The 16,455-nt window shown below is 41.9% G+C and overlaps 1 protein-coding gene across 2 annotated transcripts in view; it reads left to right on the top strand.

Annotated features, from left to right (window-relative positions):
- Positions 1-16,455, top strand: part of ogdha (oxoglutarate (alpha-ketoglutarate) dehydrogenase a (lipoamide)) — a 67,273-nt gene that overhangs the window by 47,504 nt on the left and 3,314 nt on the right. The window contains exons 9-22 of one of the 2 annotated variants that reach the window (XM_034199310.1): positions 1-12; positions 1,025-1,153; positions 2,205-2,384; positions 2,459-2,611; positions 3,516-3,618; positions 4,433-4,561; positions 5,350-5,500; positions 6,500-6,627; positions 7,753-7,931; positions 12,498-12,569; positions 13,701-13,826; positions 14,049-14,121; positions 14,203-14,366; positions 14,834-14,988. The exon at positions 1-12 is cut by the window's left edge and continues 168 nt beyond it. In XM_034199310.1, the coding sequence (XP_034055201.1) occupies positions 1-12; positions 1,025-1,153; positions 2,205-2,384; positions 2,459-2,611; positions 3,516-3,618; positions 4,433-4,561; positions 5,350-5,500; positions 6,500-6,627; positions 7,753-7,931; positions 12,498-12,569; positions 13,701-13,826; positions 14,049-14,121; positions 14,203-14,366; positions 14,834-14,988 (1,754 nt within the window). Of the gene's footprint in view, positions 13-1,024; positions 1,154-2,204; positions 2,385-2,458; positions 2,612-3,515; positions 3,619-4,432; positions 4,562-5,349; positions 5,501-6,499; positions 6,628-7,752; positions 7,990-12,497; positions 12,570-13,700; positions 13,827-14,048; positions 14,122-14,202; positions 14,367-14,833; positions 14,989-16,455 lie in introns of both variants that reach the window. The other variant, XM_034199311.1, reaches the window with a different exon arrangement.

The following is a 16,455-nucleotide window of genomic DNA, read 5'->3' as shown; positions in this document are numbered from 1 at the left end:
GACGGCAAGCGGGTGAGGCTGAGTAACAGTCAAAACCAAACTACATTTAAAAGAGACATTGCTTCTAAACTAGCTTTGAGGATTCACCGTATGTTTCCTCTGCTCTAGGACGTTTCCACAAGGATCTGTTATCCTTTAAGTTACATTACTTAGGGTACAATTTGTTATATTTCACTAGGATTACACATTATTAGCTTTAATACAATCATTTCTATCACAGTTACTTCTGGTGAGAGCGTAAGGGCTATCACTTTGGATAGTCTTGCCAGCTTCATCAACCTTTTCTAGCCAAAGACACTGTTTTTAAGATTTTAAACTGACTGTTATTAAGTTATAACACTTTTTCAGGAGCGAAACTAACCATTTGGATTACCAATATGTGATAAGATCATCCGAATCACCCGTGTTTGGAAGTTTGCGTCGATGTTTGGAGCTGGGAGAAGCTGCTGGCTGTATGAGATCAGCCGGTCAGCTTGAATAGAGGACACAATGTTTCATGGTTACTTTCACTGCCTGAACCGGAGACACGGGTTCGCACTGCAAATCTAACCATAGGATATTTCATAATATTTCAAATACAAATTATAAGAGCAACCAATTTGGCGGTAGCCAACTAGATGGATAACATTCGCTAGCTTGCTTGTTAGATGGGTAGCTAAGGTAAGCTAGCTAACTAGTAAGGTAGATGGCGAATGTTAGCTAGCTTGTAAAGTAGGTTGAATACTGACTTGTAAAAGTGCTTTGAGGGTTTTTTAAGACTGTAAAAGCGCTGTATAAATGCATTCCATTTAGCATTTATGCTACCAGATGCTTTGTTGAATTTTGACCAAACTGTAACAGTGACTCGTTACAGACATTATGATGGTTATTATTTGTTTGTTGTGTTTTATGTGGGTAGTGTCCAAATGCTTGTGTGTGGACCAGAAAGAATGGTCCATGCTAATGCTAATAACAATTCTAATAAAGATAAACCGAAAGCATGCACTAAAAAAAACACAGATTAATTGAATTTGTTCTTCTCCAGGTGATGTCCATCCTGCTCCACGGAGACGCAGCTTTCGCCGGGCAGGGTGTCGTCTACGAAACCTTCCACCTGTCTCACCTGCCGTCCTACACCACGCACGGCACCGTGCACGTTGTCGTCAACAACCAGGTAACATACCTGAACAGACGTACTCAAGCAATTCTCTTTCTGAAGTTCATCACTTCATCTCTGCACTGTTTTTTACCAGAGGTAGAAAAATGACTTAGATCTTGTACTTTAGTAAAAGTAGAGTACCAGAGTGTAGGAATACTCTGTTACAATGCAGGACAAGTCAAAGTCCTGCATTTACTCGAGTAAAAGTCAAAAAGTATTGGCACCAAAATATACTTGAAGTACAAAAAATGTAAGTACTCATTATCATGAAAGACATGTAATATAATGTATATGTTTTGATTATAATTATTGATGTATTAATGTGTTATCAAAGCTTTTTTTTCCCTTTGTATACTGCAGGGTAGCTTGTACATTTACTCCAGGTGTAGCAACACATTTAAAGTCTCTCAAAATTGTACCTAAAGGTGGGGTAGGTAAGTTTGAAAAACCGGCTCGAGATACACTTTTTGTTATATTCCATGGAATGCTCTTAACATCCCGATAGCAATGAATATCTGAAGTGCTTTGACAAAAAATCCATAAAAAATATCATCTCTGGAAGCCGTGGCGCTGTAAAAAGCACGACCAATCATCTGAGCCGGCCCGGCTAAAGTAACTGGATGGCCTACCTGCCTGTCAGCCTTCCATCTGTGCACAAACTTATCTTGTGCCCTCATTGGTCATGTGCGCGTTCGTGTGTATTGGAGGAGGGGCTCTGTGAGGAAGAGGCAGATTTTTTCCAGCTGTGTATTATCAAATTCTAGCGCACTCGAGCTGGTTTCTCCAAAATGACCTACCCCACCTTTAAGTACAGGTCTTGAGTAATTCTACTTAGCTACTTTTCACCTCTGTTTTTTACCTACAACTGAACAGATACAAGAAAGAAAAAAAGTTAGTTTCGCTACTGGTAATCCGCAACATATAATTGAGAAGTCAAACCTGAAAGGATGTTTACAGAAAACACATTTTATTTCTTATATAATTAACAATCAAACTATGTGAGTTAGGAGGACTCTAGGAAGCAAACGGGCAGATGGATGACTGAGCTCTAACCCTGTGTCTCCAGATCGGCTTCACTACAGATCCTCGTGTGGCTCGCTCCTCTCCGTATCCAACCGACGTGGCTCGGGTCGTCAACGCTCCCATCTTCCACGTCAATGCCGACGACCCGGAGGCCGTCATCTACGTCTGTAAGGTGGCCGCCGAGTGGAGGGCCACGTTCCACAAAGACGTGGTGGTCGACCTGGTCAGTGTCATCGTTTTTAGGTAAAAACTCCAAATTGTTGTGAGATTGTGAGAGACTTACACGTGTGTGTGCAGGTTTGTTACCGTCGGATGGGTCACAACGAGATGGACGAGCCGATGTTCACACAGCCGCTGATGTACAAACAGATCAAGAAGCAGAAGCCGGTTCTGCAGAAGTATGCAGAGAAACTGATCGCAGAGGGAGCCGTCAACCGGCAGGAGTACGAGGTAACAAGACACTTCTTCTACTTCGAGTTTTTCCGTCTCCACATAGCTCTATTTTCTGGCAGAAAGTTATTCTCCAATTTCAACAGTGACCGACACTTTTGTGAAATCTTGAAATATTCTCAAACCAAAACGTTCAAAGAAATTGCAGTGAAATCAGAAACGGGAGTGTGAAGCTGACAATTGAGCGGCCCGACCAAGCAAGGAGGCAGAGGCAGAACGTCCAAAAATACAACCCGGTGTGGGCATTTATTAAAACATGAACACATTACACACAGCCTCAATCCTGCTTCTGCTGTTCACGTGAGCCCAGCCTGCAGCCACCAGGATCTCACACACACTCCCTGCCCCCCTAACAGACAGGGAAACAGAGCCTAAATACACACACTCTAATCAGCACAACAAGACACACGTGAGGGGGGGAGACAACACCGGACACCAGGTGCACACAATCAACGACAGACATGGGGGAAGGGGAACACTTTTCAACAACAATACAACCCGTAACGGAGGCCGAGATCTATGAGCCCAGAGATCACCTCCGTGACAGGAAGACGCTGGGAAATAAGAAAGAGCAGCAACACATTACTTCATGACCAAGTTATTGTTACTGTTAGAAAATAGCACAGCAGAGTTTTCGGCTGACGAAGGAACCGTAACGCGGCGCAGACGGACCCGTGGAATCTAGGGGTTAGTAACTTGTTGACGTGAAATGTGTTGCTCTCTTTACATCTCCACTAGCTGGGTCGTCACACAACACATTTATGATTATTTTTGTTAGCATCATTAAACATAGCAATGTCCGTCCCTTGTCCTGTTGCTACTGCTGTGTGTGTGTGGATGTCTGGTGTTCTGATTTTGGCACTAAACACACTCCTCTCTTCTTTCACTCGGTCTCTGTTTGCAGGAGGAGATTGCCAAATATGACAAGATCTGTGAGGAGGCATACAATCGCTCCAAAGATGAGAAGATCCTCCACATCAAGCACTGGCTGGACTCCCCCTGGCCTGGTAAGGGGGAGAGGGGACGGGGGAGACCATGCATTTGTGTCTATCTATAATATTTTCTTGTCCTTAATTTTCACGGGGTTGTAAAATCATAATTTGTTATTACCTCGTTTTTAACAAAGTGTCATAGCGATCATATAGAACAAGCTTATCAGGGCAGCGATGAAAAGGCACTGTGCGGTCACTTTTAAGCAGATGAAGAAAGAATGTTCTGCAGTGAAAACAGAGGCCAGTAAAAAAACGCCTTGACAGGCAGATTAGAAAAGTGCAATCTTAACGAAATTAGTTTTTGCGTCTTTTGTTCAGACATATGACTTTTTAGGGCCTTAATCTGTCAAATTGATCGATGGGCTTCAGATGTTTCCCTTTTTATTATTAAAAAAAATCCTAAAATGTATGTTCACACTGATCAGTCAGGATCTGAAGCCTTCACCTTAATTTTTAGGGCTGTACACAAAATATACTTATTTAAATTACTTATACTTACTTAATCAACTTTCTATTAAGATTTCAAAAAGCCTTCCAATGTCTTTCATGACGTAATCATACACATTGCAGATTTATTTTTAATTATAGCAAAATTATTTTTATTCTATTCATATTCTCATTTCATTAGATATAAACATGTTGTGAAGTAACATATATATTTTTTCAATAGTGGCAAAAATACTGGAAATGATATAAATGCTGCAGAGCATTCAAATGTTGATTTGGAATCCTTTTTCCACCCTTCTAAATGAAGCCCAGGTCACTGAGTTTCTGGTCCGGTTTTGAGGGTCTCTGTCAGGTAGTTGACATGTTGAACTCTTGTCTTCAGGTTTTTTCACTCTGGATGGACAGCCAAAGGCCATGAGCTGCCCCTCCACCGGCCTGACTGAAGAGATGCTGAACCACATCGGGGGCGTGGCCTCGTCCGTCCCTGTGGAGGACTTCACCATCCACGGAGGTCTGACGCCATAATGCATTTGACTGGCAAATGATTTGCACCGTTAACTAACAGTAACAAACAAATCATCCTTACAGTAAATAGTCTTTATTTCCAGTTCTGCCTTTTTGTAGTTCTAAGATATGTTATAGATATATATATCTATAAGTGCACTGACCTCCCCACCTTTAAGACACTGACATAAACGCACCTTTTCAGTCTGGCTTTTAATGTGTGATTAATGTTGTTTAAGTAGCCATTTTTAATTCAACTTTGTATTTGTTTATACCACTGTAAAGTGTCTTTGAGCATTGGATAAAGCACTTGGAACTAAAATGTATTATTATTATTTATCTTTTTAAAGAGGCCCTATTATGTGCATAGGTTCAAGTCAGATAGTTTTCCATTGTTTTCTTCTGTAACATAATGACATCACTGTTTAACAATTGTGCTCTCGGCCAGCGCTCCAACACATTGCACGCCATGTGCTAAAGGGTTGGGACATTTCCGACACATCTCTTAGCAGTTTACCAATTAAAAAAAGAGCCGTCCAGCTAACTAATCAGAGCAGACTGGGCTCTGGTTTCAGACAGAGGGTGAAAAGAGGTGCTGCAGCACAGGCAGTATGAGAAAGATAAAGAGCTTTTTGAACATTAAAGCACGGAGACATGTCCCAGTAGAGACACTACATACTGATATGAAGCTGAAAAGGAGCATAATATCATGTCCTCTTTAATCTTCTAAAATCATATGAATGGTGACATCCAGACTGTATTCTGACCCTCAGTGATCATGCTTTGTTGTTTCAGGTCTGAGTCGTATCCTGAAAAGCCGCGGCGAGATGATTCGTAACCGCACAGTGGATTGGGCTCTGGGAGAGTACATGGCCTTCGGATCTCTGCTGCAGGAGGGAACCCACATCAGGCTGTCGGGGCAGGACGTGGAGCGAGGCACCTTCAGGTAATTACCCAGAACCTCATCTGCGTCCATCTCTTCTAATGTTCTCCTCCCGCTTTGGGGTGAGTTCTTGGACCGAATTTTAGTTCGGCTCAGGAGCAGAAAGTTAGTCGAGGGTCAGGTTCTCTCTGGAGGAAATGAAACAGCTGTTTTGTATTAGATGTAGAAGTGTGTTTCAACATACAGACAACTATCCTGATTCAGAATATCTATATCTATAAAAGCAAAATATCACCCTTTTTTTATTGAATCAACCTTAGATGAAGTACATTAACAGTTTCCAACATTTCCCCTTTTTGTACCATACTTGCCTCGTGTGAGTGTAAAGCAGCCTTTTGTTTCCAACTTTCTTTGTCCAACATATTTTCAATATTTACAATTGTTTAGAGATCATTTCAAGTAATTTTGCTTAAAAAAAACAGTCTCACAATGTCCAGGAACATCAAAATAGATGTGTATGTATCTAAGAACTAAACTGTCCTTTAACAGTTGATAACCTGTGAAAGGATACTTCTAATCTCCCCTCAAAGAACATCACTTCAAGTTCAAATGAAATCATTGGTATCCTTGATCTACACATGATGGAGTGATGTGGGATTCATTGTAGCTGCATATATTTAGCAGACCTTTCAGGCAGTCACACCTGTAATTCAAACCTAGTGAAGCAAGGGAATAATAATAATGTCTACCTCTATTTCCCCAGGCAGGACTGGGTTATCCTTAATGTACACCATCTGTTTACCACTTCCCAAAAATCCTTCAGTGCTTAAAGCAGAAGTAGGGAGTCAGTGTTAAGATCTAATAACTTTGGTATCTATTTTCTTATAATGATCAAATCAAGAGATTGAAATGAAATATTCTTGGGTTACTAAGAACCAGCCAAGTAAGCTTCACATAAACAATTGTTGATTTCCTGCAGTGGAGAACAGAGAGAAAGTATGAGATCAAATGACACAGTTCTGTAATGTTGTCCTGCACACTCAACCTGTCGTCCTCTCTCAGCCACCGTCACCATGTGCTCCACGATCAGAACGTGGACAAGAGGATCTGCATTCCCATGAACCACCTCGCTCCTGACCAGGCGCCGTACACCGTCTGCAACAGCTCGCTGTCCGAGTACGGAGTCCTTGGTGAGGCTTCACTGTTCCTCTGCAGCTGCACATAAAGCTCCGAATGATCTCATTCTGGACACCATGAGCATAACCAGAGGCCCCACCCCCCCATATTCTATTAAAGATATCAGACCCTCCCTTTTAAAGCATAGGTTATTTTCTCTAAGGCCAGACAATGAGAGATATTTAACATATTGTTAAATTAAGTCTGTTATCGGATCGCGAAACAGGCTGTCATCAGACTGGCAGGGGCTGTTACCTGCTCTGCTCAACCCCCTCTGTTTGAATGTTGTTTCTTTAGACATTTTGTCTCTAGTATTTATTTGTTTATACTTGTAGAAAATATTTTAGTGCACTTGTAATACCTGTGCTGTATTTGTTTCTGAAACATGACACTGTGTTTGTGAGTGAGGCATTTGTAAAACGTGTTCAGTTTGTTTGAGGAGTTATGGCAGGAAATTAGCTCCATAATTACGACTGTCGTGCTAACTGCACAAAAGGAAGCCGAGCACCCAAGGCCACATTTGGTGTTTACACTGAATCTGTGGGCATGTAAGCAGGCCCTTCACTGGCTATAGGTTTCAATAAATAAAACGTAGTTATCATTGAATTACTGGTTCAATTGGGCAAAAAGGCATGTCAGGGTGTGCATGAATATCAGTGCTGTAAAGTAACTAGGTACTTACTTTACTCAAGTACACTTGTGAGATACTAGTACTTTACTGGAGTATTTCATTCTTATTTTGCTACTTTGTACTTCTACCCCACTACCATTCAGATGAATCGTGTACTTACTTTGCAGAATTGGATTAATGATTAAATCTAATCAAGTGTTAAATCAGACTTTAGTTCCACCTGGAGTAAATTCACAAGCTACCCTGCAGTATACAAAGTCATTCAAACTAGCTGCACCTTCACCAGCTTTGAGAACACAATACTTTTGAATTTTTACTTAAGTAACATTTGCAATGCAGGACTTTTACTTGTGACATAGTATTCGTACACTCTGGTACTTCTACTTTTACTTAAGTACAAAATATGAGTACTTCTTTCACCACTGATGAATATAGGAAAACTGGACTAGTCTTCTGTCTGCAGATTAACAGCATAAATGTTTATATTTTCTGTTGTGTGTGTCTGTAGGCTTCGAGTTGGGTTTTGCGATGGCGAGTCCCAACGCTCTGATCCTGTGGGAGGCTCAGTTCGGAGACTTCCACAACACGGCCCAGTGCATCATCGACCAGTTCATCTGTCCCGGGCAGGCCAAGTGGGTCCGGCAGAACGGCATCGTGCTGCTGCTGCCGCACGGCATGGAGGGCATGGTGAGGAACACACACACACACACACACACACACACACACACACACACCACACACACACGTACAGCGTGGTGTAGACATTATGTCTGAGACTACAGGCTGATAAACATAAATATAATAATACTTTTACTATACTATATTGAAAAAAATATATAAGTTCAGTGATAAGGAAAAAGGAAATCAGTCATTAATTCCAATTTAACTGGAAAAATATACCCAACAATAATGTTTTTAAAAAACTACAATTATAAACATGTTTTAAATAAAATGGCAGGCTAGCATTAATAACAACAATGTTTAAGACATCATTTTAAAATACATCACTGAAATACTTTAATTTATCCGTGATCTTTAAGTGGAAAATATAAGTTGTTTAACTCCTATCATAAAGAGGAACATATCAACAAAAACTCTGATTTTTAATTCCTTATTTATGGCATCTAACAAAAAACATTTCACAATAAAGCTGACTTGACCAGGGAACTGGAAAATTCATTGCAAACTAGTTTCCGGGTTTAAGTAAATGATTCCTGCACCACTCTATTGGCCCTGCCAGTTCTCCCTCCCCAGCATTGAACCAAATGTAGGAGCGTTATTTAGCCTCCTCCCGACAAGCTATCTGGACCTGGTACCAATGGATTCCTCATGTTTCATATGATACCAGGACCTTCATCCAACTTTAAAGGTCCCATGTCATAGCCATTTCTACTAGAATAGATTTACATTGTTCAATTTTCCAAACTCACATTGGTTTCTCATACAGCATCTCTGTATAGTATGTGTATTCACTCTCTGTCCTAAACGGCTTGTTGGAGCTCCTGCCCCCCCCTCCCTATGAGCCCACTATGCTCTGATTGGTCAGCTCGCCCACTCTGTTCTGATGAGTCCACCACCGTTACAGCTAAACATCAGTGTGTATGTTTTACAATGGCATTAGTTAGCAACCAGAAAATGATACCAGTAATGACAAACAGATGAGAATGCTGCGTGGGGTCTGGGTGCCGTATTGGCGGGACGTTGCGGAAGACTCACTGCTGGAGCGGACAGTGTGAGCTGGCCATAGAAGTAGGGGTGCTGGGGGTGCCGGGAAGTAGGGGTGCTGGGGGTGCTGCAGAATCTGGAGAATCACAAAACGACCGTTGACGACTCGGTTCGCTCACGGCCGGCACCGCCCTTAATGTGTTTTTAAACGTCATCATTGAAGCTGCGCTGACAGGCGACAGAGGTCCACCGTGTCCACGCAGCGAGGCTACCCCCCGTTGACAATTCGCTGCACCCCCTAAGTAAAATGACTTCCTGCGGCTATGGAGCTGGCTTACTGGTGTCGTTTCCTAGTTGCTGCTTGGGGTCTGCGAGACAGCGAAACCCAGCCCGAAACCCGCAGCCTGGCTGTGAGTCTGTGTGTGTGCTCAGGCCGAGCCTCGCCGCGTCTCGCTGTCTCAGGCTGAGAAATCCACGGAGCTGCAGCTGAGAAAAGATTGAGTGTGTGTGAGGAAGTCCGCGGATTGGTCCGTGGAGTCGTTATGTCACTATACCCAATACGTCACTATACCCAAGAAGAAAAATATGGAAAAAGAAAAATCTCCAACGAGGCGTTCTGGGGCAGCATAGACAGGTATTTTCTGTGTTAGAATTGTACTCGCTAGGGTGTACTTTGAGGGTTTGTGACTCTGCAGACCGTTTACATGCAGAACAAGCTTCATAACACACAAGGGGACGGGTAATAACCGGAAAAGCATGACATGGGACCTTTAAAGCTGCATCCAGAGCAGGCATGGGCAAACTAAGGCCCGCGGGAGAAAACTAAGGCCATATATGGCCCGTTGGGCTTTTTAATCCGGCCCGCCGAATATTGGTACAAAATTGTCCAAATTATAGTAAAGACCGCTGTCACTACCCGATCTGTCCCCCTGCCCGATCTGTACTGCGCATGTGCGAGATGGTCCGCCATATTGGACAACTCCGTACGGCAACCCAAGATGGACACTTGACACAGTGGCTTTTAGCAAAGCTCAAAAAGAAAACTCGAGAGAGATGAGTTATTGTTATTACAACGTGACTTCACTATTATTTAACAACTCTTTTTATCGGGTTCTTTTATTTGGGGTTAAGTACATTGTCAGAATAAGTGAGAAATGAATTTAACTTCTGTTAGACAGCCATTACATTACATTGCATTTAGCTGACGCTTTTATCCAAAGCGACTTACAATAAGTACATTCGACCAGGAAGACACAACCTTGAAGAAAACAGAATCATATAAGTACATCAGGTTTCATAGAGCCAAACATTTCAAGTGCTACTCAACTGGCTTTAGATAAGCCTGTCCTTTATTAGTATATAAGAGGTTTGTTAATAAATCTATCACTCAAAGTGGAGTCGAAAGAGATGAGTTTTCAGTTTGCGCCGGAAGATGTGCAAGCTATCTGCTGTCCTGATGTCAATGGGGAGCTCATTCCACCATCTTGGAGCCAGGATAGCAAACCCACGTGTTTTTGCTGATGGGAACTTGGGTCCCCCTCGCAGCGAGGGTGCAGCGAGTCGTTTGGCTGATGCAGAGCGTAGTGCACGCGCTGGGGTGTACGGTTTAACCATGTCCTGGATGTACGAAGGGCCAGATCCATTCGCAGCATGGTAAGCAAGTACCAGTGTCTTGAAGCTATCATACTGAATAAATATTTACTGTGAATGTATGCAAACATTTATGGCATATGGCTGTCTAACAGAAGTTAAATTCTGTTTATTTTGTGTAGAAAACGGTTTATGCCACAATATGATAAACATGTAGTCGAGATAGTCTGATTAGCTTCGGTTGCTATGCTAACATCACCTGTAGAATGCCAGAGAAACTTTCATAACAGCGTTGTGATGCCAAACAGCGTCAATTCAGACTGAAACACATTCACTGATGGGGATGGGGGATATCTATCAGCTGCTTGTGTGAGAGTCGGACAGTGAATACTTTTCAGCGGCCGCTGCCACGAGTTAACAGTAGAGTTGACTAAACTCCGGTGGAAGAGCAGCGCTGCAGCGGGCGGTAATCCCGCTGAACCACATTAATAAACAGCACTCTGGAGAAAGGTATAAGGTTGAAGAAGTAGTTATTTAATTTATTCTGGCTTCGTATGATTAAAAACTACCCGACGCAGTCCTCTATTGATGTTGTTGTGAGCGGTGTTGCGGAGAAAATCAGTGACGTAAAACGCTGTGTGGGTCATAAGAAGGCACGTAAACGGTTACGTCATTACGCAAACGATGACGCAATGACGCAATAATTCACCTTTGAACCTAATTCACCTTTGAACCTGCATCTGTAATAATGAGTGGACCAAAGAAAGGAAAAGTCAACAAATCAAATCAAGTTTTATTTATATAGCACATTTATAAACGATTTTTGGTCGAGCCAAAGTGCTGTACATAAAATAAAAATAGCCTACAGTAGAGACACTTTACAGCAAATACAACAGCACAGATTATTCAGAATATCAGTATGAGAAAAACGACACCCTCTATCCTTAGACCCTCACATCGTACAAGGAAAAACTTCCAGAGAAAATCCACAGTTTAAGGGGAAAAAAATGGGAGAAACCTCAGGGAGAGCAACAGAGGAGGGATCCCTCTCCCAGGACGGACAGACGTGCAATAGATGCCGTGTGTAAATCGAAGAGATAATACATTTTACAGCATATAGACCGAATGTTAGGAAATGCATGTGTCTGTAATAAGAAGATGAATCCACGAGGATGTCAGCTACAATCCTGTGGAAGCCATCAGGGAAGCAGCATGGCGAGACCCAAGGCAGGACCGCAGAGACAGGTTCAGTCACGACCCGAAGTCCACGACTTAATCCAGAACTCAGGATAGAGGATCCAAGACACAGGACTACAGCAAGAGGATCAGCCTCGACTCCGGATCCCGGCGTAGATATAGATACAAAACAAGAAAAAAGATTTGGCTGGGTTAATCGGAACAAGAGAATACACAGACACAGACAGAGAGGGAAAAGGTCATTGGATACAAGTTATTCTTGATAACCCTCTAGAAAGATCTCATGAACTTCCCCACTCAATCTATCAAGACCCGAGCAGTTCTATTAGATATAGGATAAGAAACAGAGATAGGGAGCACAACAACCTATCTCTTCGTCAGATGCACTCCCCCGCTTATCTAAGCGACTCTGTACCCCGTTACCCTCTACAAGGCCATAGACCAGCAGAGGGAAAATGGGGGGTGTGTAAGGGTAACGATTTTTAAGAATAAACCGCAAGGGTCTAAAGGGAAAAAAGATGAAATATAAGGTACTATATTTTAAGTAATCCTATCTACTATTCCTATATTCGAATAATGTATAAACTATTTAAAAAATACTTTATGAAATCCTATGTTATGTTATGTTATAACAATGAGTGCCGAGTGTTTAATGAGTGGACGGCTAAATATTTTTTCACCGATTTGCTACTGGCCCAGCCCGTCTGTTACATTTTAAAACTCATAGTGACCCCCGAGCCAAAAAGTTTGCCCACCCCTGAGAGTGTGTATAAGTGTGTGATGGCTTGTTTGTGTCCGCAGGGTCCGGAACATTCTTCAGCTCGTCCAGAGAGATTCCTCCAGATGTGCAACGACGACCCCGACGTCATGCCGGTAAAACTGCTGTTTTGGCTTCTGAGCAATTTGAGATCACAACAGTCCTCTTTTTAATACATAAGCTTCTTTGAACATTAGGAAAATAGATATAGTCACTTCAAAAAGACAGATTGTAAGTGCTGGTGCATTAGTGATCAGCCTTGAAACATATTGCTCCTCCGTCCACTGTACAATTAGTGTGGTACTGTAGTTTATTCAGATTCCTTTAATATAACTGCTTGTCACATGTGTGCCACGACTATTCTGAAGGCCCTGTCGTACCTGAATCCCACATTGGGACGAGATCACCGTCTCACTATTCAGATTTCTGAAGGGATTAACATTATGTATGTTTATTTTTAATATGGAAGGTTATTTAGTTGTAGGTACTGTAGGTAGATTTGGTTAGCAGGTAAAAGACAAGGGATCCTTTATGACACAAATTCCAAAATAACATGGTAGCAAGCAAATCTCCAATACAGAACCCTCTGCTCCATCATATCAAAAAACATTTCAAAACCAATTGTACAAACATGAGTAATCCAGAAAGTTAATAAATAAATGAGTTGGAAAATCTAAAAGCTACTTTTGATCATTTCTGGCTTATTTTGTAACACAACATTACCTGTTTCTGGTACAATATAGTTCAAAATGTGTTTTCCCAGCTAATTTCAATATCTCATTTGTTTAGACATCGCATCTCATTATGATCTCACTGAGAGAGTTTCTGCTCTTTAGGACAAGTTACCAAACCATGACATTAAAGAAAAAGACAGAATTGACACGATAAAACATGAACGTCGTGGTATTGTCAATGTCAAAATAGGACAGTTTCCTAAGACAAAAGAATCGCTGCTGCGGGTACGTTGTTGGACATGTGAGATTTGTTCTGCATAATTCTAGCAGGTAATTTCTCCAAGACGAAGTCAGACACCATTTTCAAAAATCACATCGCAGCTGCACGGCCACCCGTCATTTTTAAACTCACTCTCGTGGCCTGAGGCAGGTACCAAGAGTTTAGGATGGATAACTGATGTACAGCCTGAAGAGGAATCTCTATAGCAGCTATACTTTAGGGCTTAATTATTTCTGTTGCAAGTATTTCTTTTGTATATGATTGTTAAAGCAATTCCTCTCCCCCTCTCTCAGAGCCTCACAGAGGACTTTGCGGTGCGTCAGCTCTACGACTGTAACTGGATCGTGGTGAACTGTTCGTCTCCTGGAAACTACTTCCATGTCCTCAGACGACAGATCCTTCTGCCATTCAGAAAGCCTGTGAGACTCACACACACTCATGGCTGTCTGAATATATACGAGCACTCGCTCTTCCTCCTCCTATTTCTCCTCCTCATCCTCTCCTATCTCCTAATCCTATTCATCTTCTTCTTCTATCCTATTCTATTCACTTTTGAAAAACTGTCTCTGTATACTCTTGATACTTCAGTTAGGTTGTGTAATGACGATTTGACCTGATAAACGTCCTGTTTGTCCCTCCAGCTGATTGTCTTCACTCCCAAGTCTCTGCTGCGTCTCCCAGAAGCCAGATCCAGCTTTGACATGATGCTTCCTGGTACCATTATAATCATAATTGATCATAATAAAAAATAATCTTTCAAAGGGCTCAGTGTGACCTTCAGTGTCTCTCCTGCAGGCACTCAGTTCCAGAGGCTGATCCCAGAGGGAGGCTTAGCGTCGCAGAGCCCGGAGGAGGTGAAGCGCGTGATCTTCTGCACAGGGAAGATTTACTACGAGCTGGTGAAAGAGAGGAAGAACAGAGGCATGGAGTCTACTGTGGCCATCGCCCGCATGGAGCAGGTACACACACACACACACCTTTGAATCTAATTCACCTTTGAACCTGCATCTGTAACAATGAGTGGACAAAAGAAAAGTCGACAATGAGTGCTAAGTGTTTAATGAGGAGTGGACGGCTAAATATTTGTTCACCGATCTGCTGCCGGCCCGGCCCGTCGGTCAGTTTAAGGATGAGTTGCTCAGTGACCTCCCCCTCTGATTTTGAGGGAGTTAATAATCTTTTTTGCATATAGATTTTATGACCTGACTTTGTCAGCATTGACCCTTCAAGGTTCAGGGCTGATTTCAGGCCATTTCTAACCCATGAAACAACCATTTATTTGAATACATTTGAGTAAGAAGAGGCAATTTAACACCAGTGTTGATGTGTGTCTCAGTTGAGTCGTAGCATTTAGTTAATTCTTCCAAAAACATGTTTAATTGTTCAGTACATTACTTTAAAATGTGTTTCCCTTTCTTCTCTCCAGCTGTCCCCGTTCCCCTTCGACCAGGTGAAGGCCGAGTCGGAGCTTTATGCCAATGCTGACCTGGTGTGGTGTCAGGAGGAGCACAAGAACCAGGGTTACTACGACTACGTGAAGCCCCGCATCAGGACCACCACCCAGAGAGCCAAACCTGTGTGGTGAGCATCCCTATCCTCCATATGAGCAGGGGGCTGGATACCTTGCTGTTTAAATGTCTTAAATCAACCTTTCAAAAGTCTTCAAAATGCTAAGATTTGTTGGGACACATTTTATTAACCTTTTTTTAATTAGTTAGTAATAACGATTTGGTTATATAGTTTACCGGAAGCTTAACGTCACTGATAAGAGCACAGAACTGCCACAACATGTTTTGTTAGATGGTGAGGCTCATGCAGATAAGCAGGTGCTTTGGCATGCTGGAAAGAAAATGGGAAAATTCATTAATAATTGGCTATTAGTACTACTAAAAGGATATTTAGATACCCCAGTATCTAACAGTACGGACACACATATATATCTTTATTACCAAGGTTTGAATTCAAATTAAGGGTTGAAAAAGTGAGTTGCTCTCTCTCCACTCATTTTATCAACATGAAACACAATTAGTATAACTGTAGGAAAATATATAGAAATCAAATTGATAAATAATACTTGTTAGGCCTACACATCTGCTACGTGCATATCACCATTCAAACAAGTTGAGTAAAAGAAAATGGCTTAAACGCTACCAAACTCACTACTCACATTTGTTTTCATTTGACAGTAATTAGGATAGCCTTCATACTTCGCCTTTTGGTATAACATATGTTTGCACTAGCAAGTTACAGCATAAGACTTCCAACTCTTAATAAGCATCGTAACTTACGATCTGTTGTTTGTGTGAACGCTGGAATGGTGAGTAACTTTAAAGGTCACCTATTATTAGGGATGCTCCGATCACCAATTTTGGGGCCGGAATCAGTATCGACTGATCGCCGATCCGATCGAGTGGGCGGGGCCTATGGGGATCTTCCATTTAAAGTGATGTTTACAACTCAGTTAATGGGGCTCATTCACTGGCGCTTCCACAAACAACAACCAACATAATTATTACATTCAAATGAAGTACATTATTCAAGTTGACATGAGAGATGAGCGGAGCCGCTCTCTTTTCCTCTCTCTCTCTCTCCTGACAGCCAGTCAGTATCGTCTCATGCAGCTCACTGATCCAGTAATGACTGAGTGACCCGACAGTGGAGAATAAACATATGTATAACTAGTTTAGCTTGTTCCAGAGGTAGATAAAATAGCTAAGTGTGTTAGGTCTAACTCTTAGTGTGTGTTGCTCCGCTCACCGGTCCGTCACAGCGGGTGGAGCTGCAGGATTTCTGCTTCACACACGTTGCATACCGCTATTTCACTGTCATTTTCGGACACCTTAAAATTAGGGCTGCAACAAACGACTAATTTGATAATCAAACCCTCTTATTTAGCCATCAACTTTTAGATTTAGCTTGAGGTTGTTTTAGGCATGTGGAAACTAACAATGAAGACAATAAAGATGAATACTTGATTCAAAAATACATATATTATTAAATTAACTAAACACATTTTGAACAAAACTAACATTGCTTTTAATTTAAATT

Source organism: Gymnodraco acuticeps, unplaced genomic scaffold, assembly GCF_902827175.1.
Source record: "Gymnodraco acuticeps unplaced genomic scaffold, fGymAcu1.1, whole genome shotgun sequence".
NCBI lineage: Eukaryota > Metazoa > Chordata > Actinopteri > Perciformes > Bathydraconidae > Gymnodraco > Gymnodraco acuticeps.
This window is presented reverse-complemented; position numbering and strand designations above follow the sequence as displayed.